The sequence below is a fragment of the Numenius arquata genome, chromosome Z (assembly GCF_964106895.1).
Source record: "Numenius arquata chromosome Z, bNumArq3.hap1.1, whole genome shotgun sequence".
Taxonomy (NCBI): domain Eukaryota; kingdom Metazoa; phylum Chordata; class Aves; order Charadriiformes; family Scolopacidae; genus Numenius; species Numenius arquata.
The window spans coordinates 1,097,635-1,113,658 of record NC_133616.1 but is presented as its reverse complement, the minus strand read 5'-3'; the positions used below and the strand labels follow the sequence as shown (position 1 = coordinate 1,113,658).

General features: G+C 48.9%; 1 protein-coding gene across 5 annotated transcripts in view; it reads right to left on the bottom strand.

Annotated features, from left to right (window-relative positions):
* The window catches only part of LOC141476868 (transcription factor 4-like), a 228,083-nt gene that overhangs the window by 35,702 nt on the left and 176,357 nt on the right, over positions 1 to 16,024 (bottom strand). For all 5 annotated transcript variants that reach the window (XM_074165727.1, XM_074165729.1, XM_074165728.1 and 2 more), the window contains 2 exons: positions 2,983 to 3,088; positions 1,140 to 1,273 (listed from right to left, as the gene is read on the bottom strand). In XM_074165727.1, the coding sequence (XP_074021828.1) occupies positions 1,140 to 1,273; positions 2,983 to 3,088 (240 nt within the window). The remainder of the gene's footprint in view (positions 1 to 1,139; positions 1,274 to 2,982; positions 3,089 to 16,024) is intronic.

The window sequence follows — 16,024 nt, the reverse complement described above, 5'->3', positions numbered from 1 at the left end:
GCAAGAGCGAGTTTAATTCTTCTTATTCCCCCAAAGATGGTCCTGCGAGACTTTACAGCAATGGACTCCTTGCCCCCCTTACTCCTCATCACTCTTCCTTTTTAACGGTCCTCAAGAATGAGAAGTAGAGGCACAGGATAGAAAAACATTACTTGTAATGTTTTAGACATTTTGAGAAAAATTACTTCACTTTAGCTGCCTGTTCCATTTCTTTACCTCTAACTTAAAAACAAAACAAAACCAAAAAACTGAATTGATGGAACCCAGTGTTATTTCTACATCATCGATTCAGCCGTGATATTAGGAGAACATCCCCTAAGCTGTACTCGGATCAGATTTAATTCCAATTTTATTCTGTTCCAATACAATAGATGGAATCGGTCCCAGCAACTTCCTCCTGCTCGGGATCAGGATGTACCAGAGAAAAATTAAAAAAACTGCCTTTTTTTTAAAGCAGAAAATTGATGCTAGATAGTTATCTATAAACGCAGACCAGCAGAGGACACTGACTGCCATAAATTCTAAACACCAAAAAGCAGGAGCGGGTGTGGCTCATTGGAGGGCTGGTGGCCAGAGGACAAGCAGAGGGTACAGCCATGGGCTCAACCCTCTTCTTGCAACCTCGGCTGGAGGAACAGTCTGCAGGACCATTTTTTCCTCCTCTTTTCCCTTCCCGGTTGTACGAGGAGAGGCTGTGATCCCTACAGGGGTGCTGATCTCCAGTGGGAAGAGGTACTGCCCACAGGTGAAGATCGCCAGGACCTCACCACCACCCTTCCAAGGGCAGTGGTGGCCGCTTCTGCTCTGCGGGCTTCCCAGCCTTGGCCACCCTTCAGTTTAAAACTTGCCTTCTCTCAGAGAACACCGAATAAAATCCCTAAGGGATTCCTCAAACACGTTTTTGTGAAGTTGGGAGCACAGAGAACATGTTGGGTCCCATCCCTGGAGGTGTCCAAGGCCAGGCTGGACGGGGCTTTGAGCAACCTGGTCTAGTGGGAGGTGTCCCTGCCCAGGGACAGGATGGTCTTTAAGGTCCCTTCCAACCCGAACCATTCTATGATTCTATGATTTTGGGGGCCCAACTGGAAGCCATATCGGTGCCGTGAGTGTGTGGGTGCAATGTGCCCCCCATGCCTTACCAAGCGGTCGTGCGGGTGCAGGCTGCAGTAGCTGCTGGACTGGGGGATGTGGGAAGAGTTGCCCAGCATCCCCCCGTAGCCAGGCTGGTTCATCCCGCTGGAGGAGCTCCACGGGTCGCTGCTGTGATGGCCATCTGCAACACAGGAGGGAAACACCACACTGGCTTTGGGCAAACTCCATCCTAACCACCCTAACGAGGCTACGTCGCTCCAGCCTGCGGCCCTGAACTTTAATACAAATGAAGCTGAACTGAGCAACGGTGGATTCTGGTGTCATCCTTCATTAGAGACACATCACTTCGGCTTCAAAGCTGCTTTACTCCTGCTCTGGTATCATAATTTCAAGTGCATAAACTCCCTTATAACAAATTTCATCAGAGACCAAAGTCTGAATATTGAAACAAAATGCACCGAACCCTACAGAATGAGGATGGGTAACGAGCTTTGGAGAAGCCTCAACCTGGTAAACGATGGGATAATTCCCAAACTTTGAGAGTATCTTCTACTGGAAAAATGCCAACGTGTTAACAAAAAAAAAAAGGAAAAAGAAAAAAAAGGTAACTTTTCCATAACGATCAGCAGACCTGGAAGACGGGCATTTGGGCTGGAAAAGTTGTCTTTTTTTTTTTTTTTTAAACTACAGGAGTTGGTCTAATAAAAAATTATTCTGTCTCACCTACAGCCCTGCCTTATTTATACACTTCAAACAGCCCGGCGGCAGCGGCTCTTCTAGCATCACCTTCCCGTGGCTGTTTGAACAGTCATTTAACTCAGATTTATGTCTTCAATAGGAATCTGCGAGAAGATAACATTTAAAACCGCAGAATGGCTAAGAACTACAAAGGGTAAATATTTGATATCATTAGAACCCTATTAATCCCCAGCTTTATAACTCTGCGGGAGTTTCATTGCAGGTTGCTCTTTGGGAGGTATTTATTCACGTTTTAAGCCAAGAGCGCCGTTTTCTTCTCAGCCATGGGCCATACTTCCCACCACCGCTCAGGAAATGGTCCAGATGCAGATCCCCCACCCAGGAGGTGACCAAAGGGGTTGGCGCTTCCAACGGCCCATGACCTTCAGGTGGAGGGGACACAAAATGGGCTGTGGGTTGTTTTTTTGCTCCTAAGTGTATATATATGTTAATATAGAATAAAATTCAATCCCTTGCCATGCAAATACTTCAGCCTAGCAGTCCTGCTGAATTAAACAGATTTACTCACCCTTTACTAAAGCAGAGTATATGTAGAAGTGTTTAAAAACTAATTATTTTGCCCTAGATGTAAGAAAAGATGAGTACCCTAATCGTGCATGGATTTTTTCCAAACTGTAGGGATTTTATTCACCAAGTTATATCAAATTTCACCATACTTGCACGTAATCACTGCGAGAAATACAACGTGGTAGCAGCGAATACATGAAAACTATTAACCCATCCTCAAATGAAACATCTTCATTATAAAAGGTTGCTCTAATTCCATGTGCATGCAAACAGAATACTTGTAGAACTTCACGTAGGAGAAAAACTCTCTTATTAACATAAAACAACAATGCCCAAAGTATATACCCAAATTTGTGTGCATTTAGTATCTGCATAATATAGGTGCAGAGGCTGGAAAGACGCTTCCAGCAGCTCAGGTGATAAGAGGCTGGAAGTTATTCATGACGCTGCTCCACCGCGGGATCAAACCAAGATGTTCATAATGGTCAAAGGAAGGTCTTCATTTTAATGGTAATGGCACAGCCCAGGAGATGATACTGCAGCGCGTCTCGACTGCACATAAACCAACACCCAAACACAGAAAAAGTAGGCAAAACAGGTTTCCTTTTGAAAGCGAGTTCTTACCTTGCATGAAGAAGGAGCTGGGAAAAGTGCTGGCTGCTGGTTTTGAGGATGGATAACCTGGTGAATCCCTATTGTAGTCGGCAGTGCTTGCTGACGGGGCATAAACCTAAGGAAAAAAAGACTAATTTAGTACGCCTTTAGCAGGAAGCAGGAAAGAAATATTGAGTTTTTACCTCGCTCGGTATAAATCAGTTCACAACACCACATAATTCTTCTCTCAGAACACAAAAACCTCAGTATACGTGTGACTGGAAAATAAATTTGAAGCTTCAAAAGAAACTCCAGCCTGACATTTTCCAGCTTTAAACAAGGGTATTTGCAAGGTATTTGTCAAACTATGTATTTCTGTAAATAAAACGAACAAACAGATGTACATATGTTCTTCCTAGAGCATTACGGAGCTTAAAATAAACAGGAACTCGAAACAATGCTGATTTTCTCGTATGAAAGCGCACAGACTTTACCCTCTTAAGAACAAAACTGAAAGCCCAGCGAGGAAGTCAAAAACTTTATTTCCCGAACTTAAATAAATAAATAAATAAAATTTAGAAAAACAGCATTATCAAGAGCGCTGAAAATTACAACCATATCTGGGGATATTAAATTCCCATGGATCAAGCGCTTTCCAGAGAAGCTTGAAAGGACTATTAAAAAACCTGGATCTACACAAGACCACCAACACAGCGTGTGCACGCACCAGGGGAAAAACTCCTCCTTTCCAAGGACTTATTATATTTGTCCGTGCAGTAAACTCGGTACGTGTGCCAAAACACTAATTTACTTACATTTGTTTACTAATACACCAGAGCTTTCTGCAACTTGCCTTTTAGAAAATATCTGCTGGATTCCTTCCTTTAGTTTAGCCCAACCAGGAGAGCGTTTAAAACCAAAACAACCCCCCCCCTTCCCCCCAAAAAATCTCCCCTCCCCCCCCCCCAAATAAAAAACCCCACCCCAGGCTGATAAGGTAATTTATTATTTCCAGGGTGGTTTATTCCCTCTGCCTCTCTCTGCTCCTCGGCGCTTTGTCTGGGCGCTGGAGGTGCCTCTCTCCAGATGGTCAGGAAGACCGAAGCACTGTCATCTCCTTGATGAAAATGGATACCTTCCTGCCTCCATTTTGAAGCAGGCAGCGGATCACAAAATTGGCAGAGCGCCTGCTCCGATGTTCGCCGGTCACGGCGGAAAAAAAAAAAAAAAAAGGGGAAGAGAAATCCCCCGGCGGGTTGGGGAGAGCCTGGCCCTCCTCTGCCAGCAGCCCCCTGCCGGGGCAGGGGGAGCGAAGGGCTCGGGGAAAAGAGAAGAAGAACCCACCCAAAACCCAAAGGCTGGGGGGTCCTGGGTGACGTCCCCGCACGCCTCGGGGCTCCAGAACCCGAAAGAGGAGCGGGGATGTGGGACATCGTGTCCCCGGGTGGCTCTGACTGAGCTTGACCATCGCTGTCAGCAGCAGCTCCGTGGCTGGGATGAGCCCAACGTTACAAGGAGGGTAACCCAAAGAGGGTTTGGGGTGCTCAGGAGAAATGCCCCACCACCTGGGGTGCCCCAGGGAAGCCTGGAGACTATTTGGATGGGTAAAACAAGAGGCAAGGCAGCTCTGCACCCAACTGGCCAAAGCACCCCTCCGCGAAGCCACCAGCGGAGGCACTGGGTGGGATGCCACCACTGCCATCGCTCTGGTATCACGTAAGGGTACCTTCTACTGATGTCTAAGTATTTAACTGGATTAAAGGTACAAAGAGCAAGTGTTGGGTCCTGCACTGAGGAAGGAATAACTCCATGCACTGGTACAGGTAGGGGTTGACCTGCTGGAAAGCAGCTCTGCAGAGAGGGACCTGGGAGTCCTGGTGGACAACAAGTTAACCATGAGCCAACAATGTGCCCTCCTGGCCCCATCTGGAGCACTGGGACCAGTTCTGGGCTCCCCAGTTCAAGAAAGACAAGGAACTATTGGAGAGAGTCCAGCAGAGGCTACAAAGATGATGAGGAACTGGAGCATCTCTCTTCTAAGGAAAGGCTGAGGGACCTGGGGATGTTCAGCTGGAGAAGACTGAGAGGGGACCTCATCAACGCTGAGCAATATCTAAAGGGCAGGTGGCAAGAGGATGGGGCCAGACTCTTCTCAGTGGTGACAGGACAAGGGGCAATGGGCACAAACTGGAACACAGGAGATTCCATCTCAACATGAAGAGGAACTTCTTTCGGGGGTATCTCACCGTAATCTCTGGATTTTTCTCTGTTCCTGCAGCCATCCAACCTTACTGCCTTCAGACGTGACTCCAGCTCAACCAAAATTACACCCGGAAACAGCCCCCTCCCGCTGAGGGAAATTTGGCTTTTCACCTCAGCTTCCTGCAGTCCCTGGGTTACAAAGGTCTAACAGCTGTAAAGAAAATAGGGATGGATTTTACGCCTCTCACTGATTTTTCCCCTAATTTATGAGTTCGCTTCATTGCCTGGTGTCAAACTGGACCCTAAAGCAGCAGGGTGAGGGTCTCCAAGGTGAGTGCCTGAGCTGACACCGTCCCCGTGTGACGGGGCTCCACAGGGACACAGCAAGGGGAGACACGCCAGGACAAGGTGACAATTCCACCCGGGTCACGTGCCTCCAGGGACCCTTTTTTAATTTCCTCTGTGGTTGCGTAAAGACGCCGAACGAAGGCTTCGGCACAATCCAGCCCCGTTCCCCTGGGTGCTGGGAAGGAGAAGCAAAGCACCAGGAGGAGCAGGGGAGGGTGGACGGAGGCCGGCGGGCACGAAGGGACGGGAAAAATAGCCAAAATAAATGCCAGCCTACAAAGTGTCATGTAACTGGGTGTAACTCTTCCTCGCCAAAGGCAGACACTTGATTTATTCTTCTGTTGGTTTTACAGCTGAATTTTCACACGGGGAAAGCCACGGGGCTGAAGCAAATTAACTCGTTTTGCTGTGACAGGCTCAGGCATAGGAAAAATTTGAGGAGATACAAGGTAGCTTTTTTTTTTAAAAAGAAAACCTGTATTTCCTGAAGAAGTGTCACTCTTTCGACATAAATATTCATTATTTTCCGATTTTGATCACAGTGGGATTCTCGTGCTATCACGACATTAGCGAAGAGCGCGGATGGAAACCCCTCTCGTGTTAAAACGTGCAGAAGTCCCCAGATTGGTTTCCCTGGGTATCATCGGGACCGCGGGATTTTCAACAGGCAATAGAGAGAGCGTAGGAGACGATTAACTGGATGAGCAATATTCCGACTGGCCCCTGTCCTCTCGTCATCCTTCCACCACAAAAAAAAAAAAAAAAAAAAAATCTTTAAAAAGGCAAGAAGTTGCATTATTTAATCACGTCGATAAATCTGCCCGTAAACGCTTGCCAGATGATTTTGCAGAGAAGGAATTGCCCCGATAACCCCATTTGAACAGAGACATAAATTATCATGAGTAAGTGTTGATAAAGAAAACAACCCAATAACTTGATCCGGAATAGTGAAAGTAAAAGGGGTTAAATTTATGGCACTGGTAAAAGCGGTAATATGCTGTCTGCAAAAAGGCAAAAGAGAGTAAACCGCAGATGTGTACAAGTGACTTTCTGATTTGACAGAAAATATATTATAGATTTAAAGATGTTAATATTCTTAAAAGAGAGCCTGAATTTAGAAAATCACTCTGACTCACGCTGGGAGGTTTGAAGAGATGATGAATAATGATCTGGGAAAAAACACGCCATTCTGTAATATGACATGATGAAAAAATTATCACATTGTTGCCGTTTTTGGGAGCCTGCCCGCAAGTTCCAAACACCTTTTCTTCTACAATTCTTCCGTAAAGCTCGCTGTCCTGGGAACACATTTCCAACAACTTCAATTTTTCAGTATTTAAGAGACTCGGTTAAGCAGAGCTGCGAGACTCCTGGATGCTTGTGGGTTGGATGGACCATGGTGCCATGCTCAAGTCTTGGGGGGTCTGCAGGCCACCAAATAAAGGACAAATGGCCTTGAAAATACCTATTAATGGGTCATATTAGCTATTGAGAACCAGAGACGTGGCGGCAAAGGCTGGCTGAGGGATGCGGCCACCCCTCGTAGACATCACCGGTGCGGAGGTCTGTGCTTGGCCAAGTACTGGGAGATGCCTCCAGCAGGGAGGCTCCGTGGGACAGGCCACCTCCCCGACCCACCGCGCTCTCTCCGTCGGGCTGGCTAGGGGCACAGCTGCAGGTGCTCGGAAACCCGGCCCCAGCAAGGAGATGTGAGAAATCACCTTTTCCCCTTCCGTCCTGGCTCTTCTCCTCAGCTCCCTCCGCCTCTCTTCCGCTCTCAGGCACCGGTTATACCCTTGCCAGAAGATTTCCAATTTCCCCTCAAATTGAAACCTGTCTCTGTTTTCCTGCTCGCGAGATGCTCGGAGCGAGGCAGGCGGGACGGGAGGGCATCCCTGCCGTGCGATGGCGTGCAATGGGGCTCAGCCATCCCAGCCCTCCCACGCAAGGCGAAATTAGGAAAAAAAAAAAAAAAAAAAAATCTATTGCCTGGCACCCACGGCACAAGCGTAAAGCACCGGCTGTGACACACAGTCGTGACTGAGAGCCGCGCGGTTCCATCCACAGAGCAACCCATTTAAATAGGTACCTGCTATAAGGGAACATTTGTGAAGGGAACAAACCCATCAATCAGCAACCCAGGGACTTTAAAATCCACGGTGAAACTCCTTTAAAATTAAGATCTCCGAGAGAACATTTATTAAATTATAAGTGCATTACTGAACGGCAAAGCGCACCGGCTATCGGAGCTGTCAGGAGGAATAAACCTCCTCCTCCTCCTCGCTGGAACAAGCTGCTCTGCGTTACCAGATGTCAGCTTCCAAAGGGGGGGGAACTCTCTTAAGAGGGTACCTGCCAGAGGGGGTCTCGGAGCCCCTTCCACCCACCTCCGCCTCGGTGGGACACGGTGGCTTTGGCTAACTGGACTGGACGCACGCGAGCCACGGGCTGCAAATTGTGCCAAATTCCTTGGTCAGAAGGTGGGTCACCTTGGTCAGAAGATGGACGTGAGACCCTGCCCAGGGTGGCACAGCCCTGGGCAGCAGCAGGGATGCCCAGAGCAGGCAGGGGGAATCGCTCTCACCAGCAACACTAAAAAAATATATAGTTCTTCAAAAAGTTTAAATAAAATCACTGTTCCTTCCTTTACAACCAGTTGAGGGATGCCCTCGGCTGCTGTCCTCGCTCCTCCCAGCTCTGCCATCAGACCCGCGACTGCTCTGCCAGGCTAGGGATGAATTTCCCTAGCTTTTAGTTAAAAAAAAAAACAAAAAAAAAACAAAAAAACCCACCACAACGTTCTGTACTTTAACATGTGCGAGGAGCAGCCCCCTCTTTCCGCGGGGCTGACCTGCTCCAGGTTTCCAGCAGAAGGGCACTTTTCAAACCGCAGGTCCCTAATTTCAGCCACATGTTGCTCACGGGACGGGGAGGAAGAGGAGGAGGAGGAGGAGGAGGAGGAGGAGGAGGAGGAGGCGGGGGGAGGGGGGAGAGAGGAAGAGGAGCGGGCGCGGGGGCTGATGAAAAGCGCAGCCCGGCCAGTGAAGCACATTACCATCCCGGCCTGGAAGGGGCCGGAAGGAAAACCCACCCACCTCACCCCGCGTTTTATTCTATCAACCTGCAATTGCCAGCGATCAAAACCAGATGTCGGCTTCTTCCAGATCTTTCTCGCAGGACAAACACGCCAAGGGCCCGGGGCCTGGCGTTGCCATCAAATGGTAATTGAGACCATATGAGCCCCGGCACAGAAAAGCACATGCGAGCCGCCCCCCCGGCCCCGGGAGAGGTATGAAATTGCAGGTCCCGCTGAGCCGTTAAGTGCACGGTGCACCGTGAAAAACAAGTGTACGTGGCCGGGGTAAGCACCTGCGCGGCGGGACCCGGGGGGGGTCACGGCCAAGGCGGGGTGTGTGTGTGTGTGTGTGTGTGTGTGCGAGTGCTGCGGAGGGGATGCCAGCGCAGGTGTGAGACCGGTCACGCACCCCCCTCCGTCGCCTCCGCATCGCAGCTCGTGCCACCGCCATTAACTGGCACCGGTTCTACAGCACGCGTGGCTTTGAGCACTGAGAAGAGCCTGGCAGGGGTTGGAAGGGACCTCTGGAGATGGAGATCGTCTCCTCCAACCCCCTGCCACCAAAGCAGGTCCACCCAGAGCAGGTCCCACAGGAACGTGTCCAGGCGGGGTTTGAATGTCTCCAGAGAAGGAGACTCCACCACCTCTCTGGGCAGCCTCTTCCAGGGCTCTGACACCCTCACAGGAAAGAAGTTCCTCCTCATGTTGAGATGGAATTTCCCGTGTCCCAGTTTGTGCCCATTGCCCCTTTGTCACCAGGCACCACTGAAAAAAGACTGGCCCCATCCTCTTGCCACCCGCGCTTTAGATACTGCTCAGGATCGATGAGGTCCTCTCTCAGTCTGCCCTTCTCCAGCTGAACATCCCCAGGTCTCTCAGCCTTTCCTCAGCAGAGAGATGCTCCAGTCCCTCACCAGCTCCGTAGCCTCTGCTGGACTCTCTCCAGCATTTCCCTGTCCTTCTTGAACTGGGGAGCCCAGAACTGGACCCAGTAGTGCAGACGTGGCCCCACCAGGGCAGAGCAGAGGTGGAGGATGACCTCCCTCCACCCGCTGGTCGTGCTCTTCTTAATGACCTCCAGGAGACCATTTGCTTTCTTGGCCACAAGGGCCCATTGCCCGATCTGGGCTGCAGGCTTTGTAGGTTTAGCCCCCTGACCATCTCCTCTCCTGCTTCTCATGTTTATTAGAAAAACCTGAGTGAGACCCACTGACTGTCACCTCGCACCTTTCCGTGCAGGGTGGCACCCGGGATGTGGGTCCGGATGTCCTCCCTCACCATTGCGGGTCCGGGCAGAACGTCCCGCTCCCCTCCCGCTGCGGCGCGGGCAGAGCTTTCCTTCCCCTCCCACAAACGCCACCGAGTAGGAACTTGCACAGCCTGACGTCGACTCCAAAGCCACTACAAAGTGCCAGCTTCACGAACCGCAGCTCGTTTTGAGGCGGAAGGCTGAAACCTGGACCAAAGCACCTCTTTGCCGCTCCCCCCGGGAAGCACGGCTCGCACAAGGAGCTGCCCCGCGCTCACTGTGCCCTAAACGTTAACTGCCTGCCTCTTTTTTATTTTTTTTTCCCCTCCTCATCCCACCCTATACGATCCTCTAAGTCCGCAGATCCTGTTCAGTTCAAATGTCTTCCAGATGGGCCCGCTGAAATGCTGCAGCTCGTGAACGCCCAAAGTTAAAAAGGGGTCAACTAAATTAGAGGGAAAAAAAAAAAAAAAAAATAAAATTACAACATGATGTCATCCTTGCGCAGTAATACACACTTGGAAAAGGCAACAATAACATAAATAGACCCGGAGATTTTCTATTCGGACTCTGATTCCTTGGTGGCATTTGTCTTTATCCTGCATCACTGCCAAAGCAGCGGGAGAGCAAAGGCCACCACCCCCAGCCGGGTCGAGACCCGCAGGTGGATTCCGCTCTAACTTGACACCGTTCTTCTGGGATCCCACACGACCAGGAGGCAGAGCTCACCCGATGGTCCCACCAAAACACAACTGTTTCCGAGAGGCAATGGAATCACAGAATCACAGAATTGTTTAGGTTGGAAAGGACCTTTCAGATCATTGAGTGCAACCATCGACCTCAAATTAGGTTGACCTCAACATCAACATCAAATTAGGGAAAGAGAAGGAAGAACAAGAGGAACAAGAAGAGGAGAACATCGAGGAGTGGCTAAGGAGAGATTGGGAGGTGGCCACCTACGGCAAGGGGGAAAAAAAATCCAGAGAGAGGGAAATTTAATAACTAAGTGGCAATGGGCCATAGTGATGGGCACAGCAGAAAGACCTCCATGTTTTTAAGATTATATCACAGAAGGGACAAAGCAGAGGGGGATGCCTGGGATCCCCAGCACCACCAGCCATGAGACCAGCCAAGACATGTCTTTGCCATTTGGGGACTTTTCTTTACTTCCTTCCTTTTTTAAAGCCACCAGATCTCAGGGATGTGAGATCAGCCTCCATCGAGTCACGGGGACGGGAGCAGGGAGTGTTGGGAACCGGAGACCTGACCTTCAGGCTTGAGCACAGCTCTGGTCATGCTTCTCCAGGACATGAGCCCTGCTGGCTGAAGGGATGGGAAGACACGCCAGCACCGAAGATGCAGCAGAGGATGTGGAAAAACGAGAAAATTATACATTTTGGAGATGCTGACACTATGAAAGCCAACAAGGAGCTGGCAACTCAAAAGTCGGGTAACTTACCCGATCTGGGTGACACCAACACACAACCCTGGTGGTGACACTGGTTAGACTGGCCTCACTGCGGTGGGTCTCAGGAAAGGACCCCAAGGATGTAGAGGTCAACAGAGAGGAGCAGGAGACAAGTCCAGGAGGAGAAGCAAGAGAACAAATTGGAGAGGGAGTGGGCAGGAAGAAAGGACAAAGAGAGACGAGAAAAACCAGGAGAGATGGGACGAAATTCAGAAAATAAGCCAACATCCCCCAGTTCCCAGGATTTCAGCAGCTGCAGGCGCTCAGGAAGGCAGGGCCAGGCCTCCAGAAAGCAATAAAGAGGCAGCAGAGGAAAAAGAGTGGGAAAGGAGAAATAAAAGTGATGACGAAAAGAACAAAGGTGCCACTTGGCCGAGTTCCAGCGGCCGTTTCCATACGTGAATTCTAATTCACATTTCATGTAAGATAGCATGGTTTTAAGCATTTTTGGCTTTTTTTTTGTTTTTGTTTTTAGTACAGGAGTTCCCAGAAGAGACAGAAAAAAAGGAAAAGGACTATTTCATGTGTTTTCCTTCTTTCGCGATCTGCTTTCTAACTTCCTTTTCTCCGCTGCGTTTATTGAGAACCATTTTGTGTTGGTTTGTTGGTATTTTTTAAATTTTTCTATGCTCTGTTTACAAATCCACGCAGAGACAGTGAATGTATCAGGCATCTGCCCATATTTTCCCCTCAAATCTCTCCGCAAGAAAAGAGCCTTAATTTTGCAATCTTCCAGAGTTTCTGGTCATTATCGCCCTAGCACAGTGGGATCAAATAATTTAAAGCATAAAATTCATTAATTAGACCTTATCTGTTTGCCTAAAGTCCTGACGTGAGTCCTAGTGGGTTGTAGACCCAGAGATGAACCCCCATGGTGGGTATCAACCGGCAAAGCCGATCGCGGGGAAAGAGGGGACAGAACTGGGCACACTGGGAGGGGCTGGGACAACCCAAAGGAAACCGTGCTTCACCAGAGAGTACCAGAGATGGCTGAGGACTGAGGCTGGTGGAGCATCCCCAGGAACTCTTCTACTCCACCTAGGACATCAAGCCTGCCATCAAGGACCTTGCTCTCCAGCTCCAGCCTATCCCGGCACCAGCAAGAACCACAGAACCGAATCACTTAGGTTGAAAAAGACCTCCAAAAACATCGTGTCCAACCATAAACCCAGCACTGCCAAGTCCACCACTAAACCATGTCCCTCAGCACCACATCAACAGCCGGGATTTCGTCCAGTGAATTGGGGAACTCAGGGATAAACTGAGTGCTCAACCAACTCCAGTGGAAACGAAGGTTTCAGCGAGGAGCAGGAAGGAGCCCAGACCAGATTCCACCTTCCAGCAGTTGGATTTTTTGGTGGGTCCTGATCAGAACCCAGCGCCTCAGACCCATCCGGGTGCCAAAGGAAGTGCTGTGCCCTCCACGGAAACGGCTTCATCCCCGGGAGCGGTGGGAAAGGGGGGGACACAGGGGTTTCAGGTGCCGAGACACAATAAAAACAATGAGGAAAGAAAATGTTTGCTTTTTATGTCAGCAGAGATGTCAGTACCCATTAATAAATCTATCTGCTAAATCTACTCTTATTCATGTGGGACATCACCAAGTTAAAGTAAAATAAATTATCTTTAATTAAATGGAATTGTCGTCTTCCTCCTGCTATCATCCCCAATTATTACATCCTAATCAGCCCTTTTGGGAGAAGGCATGAGGGAAGGCTGAAAGGCACATTTACTATAAACAATTTCTCTCTCTGTCAAGAGATGGAAATTTTATTTTAATTATTGTTTAGGACTATGATTTTCACCCAGTTTCTGATGAAAGGGATTAAAAGTTGAAAATGCCATCATTCAAAGCAAGAAAGAAATCTGTTCATGTCATCGCCGCGGAGCAATTTCCTCCTCGTCCCTCCTACAATTAAAGCCCAGAGCAAGGCAGAAGCAGTTAGGAAATATGCAAGTCATTTGCTGAAACTTCTTTATTATGATTTCCAGCGGGAGATTTACGTTATAAAATATTTTGACCCCAAAAGAGGAGGTAAATGCATGAAGTTGGGTGGGAAGGGGATGCTCGGAGGCCAGCACCGAGCGAGGACCTGGGCTACAAAGATCTGCCCCAGTTCCCGCGGCGGCACGAGGCTTAAATAAGAAGTTCGAACCCCTTTAATTTCATTTTTTGGGGATGGATCGCACCGGGAAAGCAGCCTGCGAACTTTCTGCAGCGCTCGCCTACGCCGGGGAGAGGTTTTGAGCAAACATGATTAATACCGAGAGTAGCAGGGCTGGGCGAGCCTGCCCGCTTTAACTGCGAACGCGGGAAATTCAGAAGGTTGAGCCGCAGATTTGGGCTCGGCCGAGTCTGACTCAAACTCCAACTCCGTCATGTGAGGAGGGGCGGGTTCAAATGGGAAAGGAAAGTAAAAAAAAAAAAAAAAAAAAAATTAATACCGCCGTCAAGCTCCAGCGGTTGAGAGCCCGAGCCGCTCGCAGCTGTATTTGAGGAGCTGGAGTTTGCCAGTGTTTAAAAAGCACTTTGAATGAAGGGGACTCTCGGGGGCTGATGCTCAAACACGCTCCCGCGTTGTGTTTTCCCCATCGCCACGACTGCACGTCAATGCAGCGCTTGTGCCCGCGACTCCGCTTCCATCCTTTGTACCCAGCCGGGCTGCGCCGTCACCGGTAATTGTGCCCACAAATTAGGCACGCACAAAAACCAGCCCAGAATCCAGGCGTACGAGGCAGAATAGCGTCAGAGACTCAAACACCCCAAAAACGAGGGCTCCCGGGCAAAGCGCTGGGCTCCAGGTGACACGGGACAGACCCGGGGGGGGGTGGAGGGGTGGAACCGGCAAGGACACCCATAGGAAACCCTACCCAACAGCCCAAAAACTTCAAAAAAAAAACCACCCCCCAAACCAACCAACCAAACCCCCTAAACATAGTTCCACAGCTTATCTGCTAAATAATAAGGGATTATAAAAATTATACATGCTATAGCTTAAATACATCTTTAAGGCCCCTTCCAGCCCAAACCATTCTATGATTCTATTTAAAGGAAAGTGAATGATAAATACAGATATTTTGAAAATCTCAGCTTGCTTCATCTTTATTATAAAGAGAGCTCTGCTGATCAAAAACTCAATATTGTTTTAAAACGTCCTTTATTCCGCTAGCCGTGTTCTGGCTCGATTTAGCTTTAAGAAAAGCTGATTTTTCACAAAACCGAGCATTTTCATCTTTCTCTTTGGTTCGAGCTCACTTCTGAAGTGATCGCACTATTAAGTAAATAATAAAAATGTAACCCAAAATGTTCTTTAGAGGACACCTCACGACCGTTCACTGAACCGTGCCCTTCCTGAGCGTCACGGCCACTTACCAGAAACCTTCTAAGATGTCATCCTTAAAATAACCCCCCGAGCAAACTTTGCATCGTCTTTTTCTGCAGTTATTGCTGTTGGGCATCACCCGAAGTTAAAGCTGCGCTTCCCTAATTAAAGCAAAGGCCCTGCACGGGTTTTAAAGCACGTCCCTCTCCCTGCCAATTCCGATCTCGCTTTGCTTGGCGACTGCGGAGTCCCCGAACACCCTCCCCACCACTGCTGCCCAATTACCAAACGAGATATATTTCACATAATGCCGGAATTATTCACCAGAGAGAAAAATACAGATTATGACAAGAAATGGAACGAGGTGGGAACCACCGAATCCTGATTAATTAATGCAACTTTTTTTTTTTTCTTTTTTTTTTTTTTTTTTAATGCACTTTTCAGGGTGTAGCACTGTTTTCAGTTAACACTGCTTTGAATTGCCGCCTACAGAAGTTAAAAAAAAAAAAAAAGGGGGGGGGGGGGAAAGAAAGAAACCACAGCTATACAAGCCTGCTGACTTCTTATAAAAGAACCAGTTTTAAACTTGTTTACACTACTGATTCCAAATGAATTCAAGATGGTGGCTAGTTAAAGAAAGGGAGACCATGCCAAGGATTCTGATCAAAGAACTTCAATTCAACAATGTTCAGTTTTAATTGACCGCTAATTAAGCTACATTAGTCAAAGAAAAGTCTATATCACTTCTGAGTAATGAAGAAAAGAATTCGTTTAACCCTGTCCTGGCCCTCCTGCAGCCAGCCCGCAGAAAAGCAGCTTCTCAAGTATCAGCCTTGGAACAACTTCCAGTATTAATACGCCAAAAAAATGTTTTAAAGAGGGAAAAAAGTGTCGGCGGAGGGCGAGCTCTCCCAGCTCACATTCCTTCTGCCTGCCAGGCAGGGGCTGTTCCGTCCCGCCGGGAATAAGTGACCCCGGGGTGGGGGGGGTGCAGAAAATCCCGAGAGCTCCTGGTGCTTGGCATGGGAGAGGGCAGAGGGAGAGACATACGTGTGTGTGCGGATACTTCTATGCCCACGTATTTTGGTCTAACGACAGAAAACTCTACGGAAAGGTCCCCCGCGAGCAGAAGAGGCTCCCGAGCATCTCCGGTGACCTGCGGGGATGCTGCGGTCCCCTCCTCGATGGTACAACCGCTCTGGTCTGAGGATGCCAAAGGAAACCTGCACCTAATGAAAAGTGGGCTGCAAAATTAGGCTCTGAAACGCGTGAGGGAATGAAATACTGGTTTTCAATTTAGTCTTTATGTCCTTTAAAAGTCTGCAGGATCAGATAAAATAAAGGACCCCAACGGAGGCGGAGATGAGCTTGCTTGGAGCAGGAAGGTGAGCCACGGGAACGCTGAG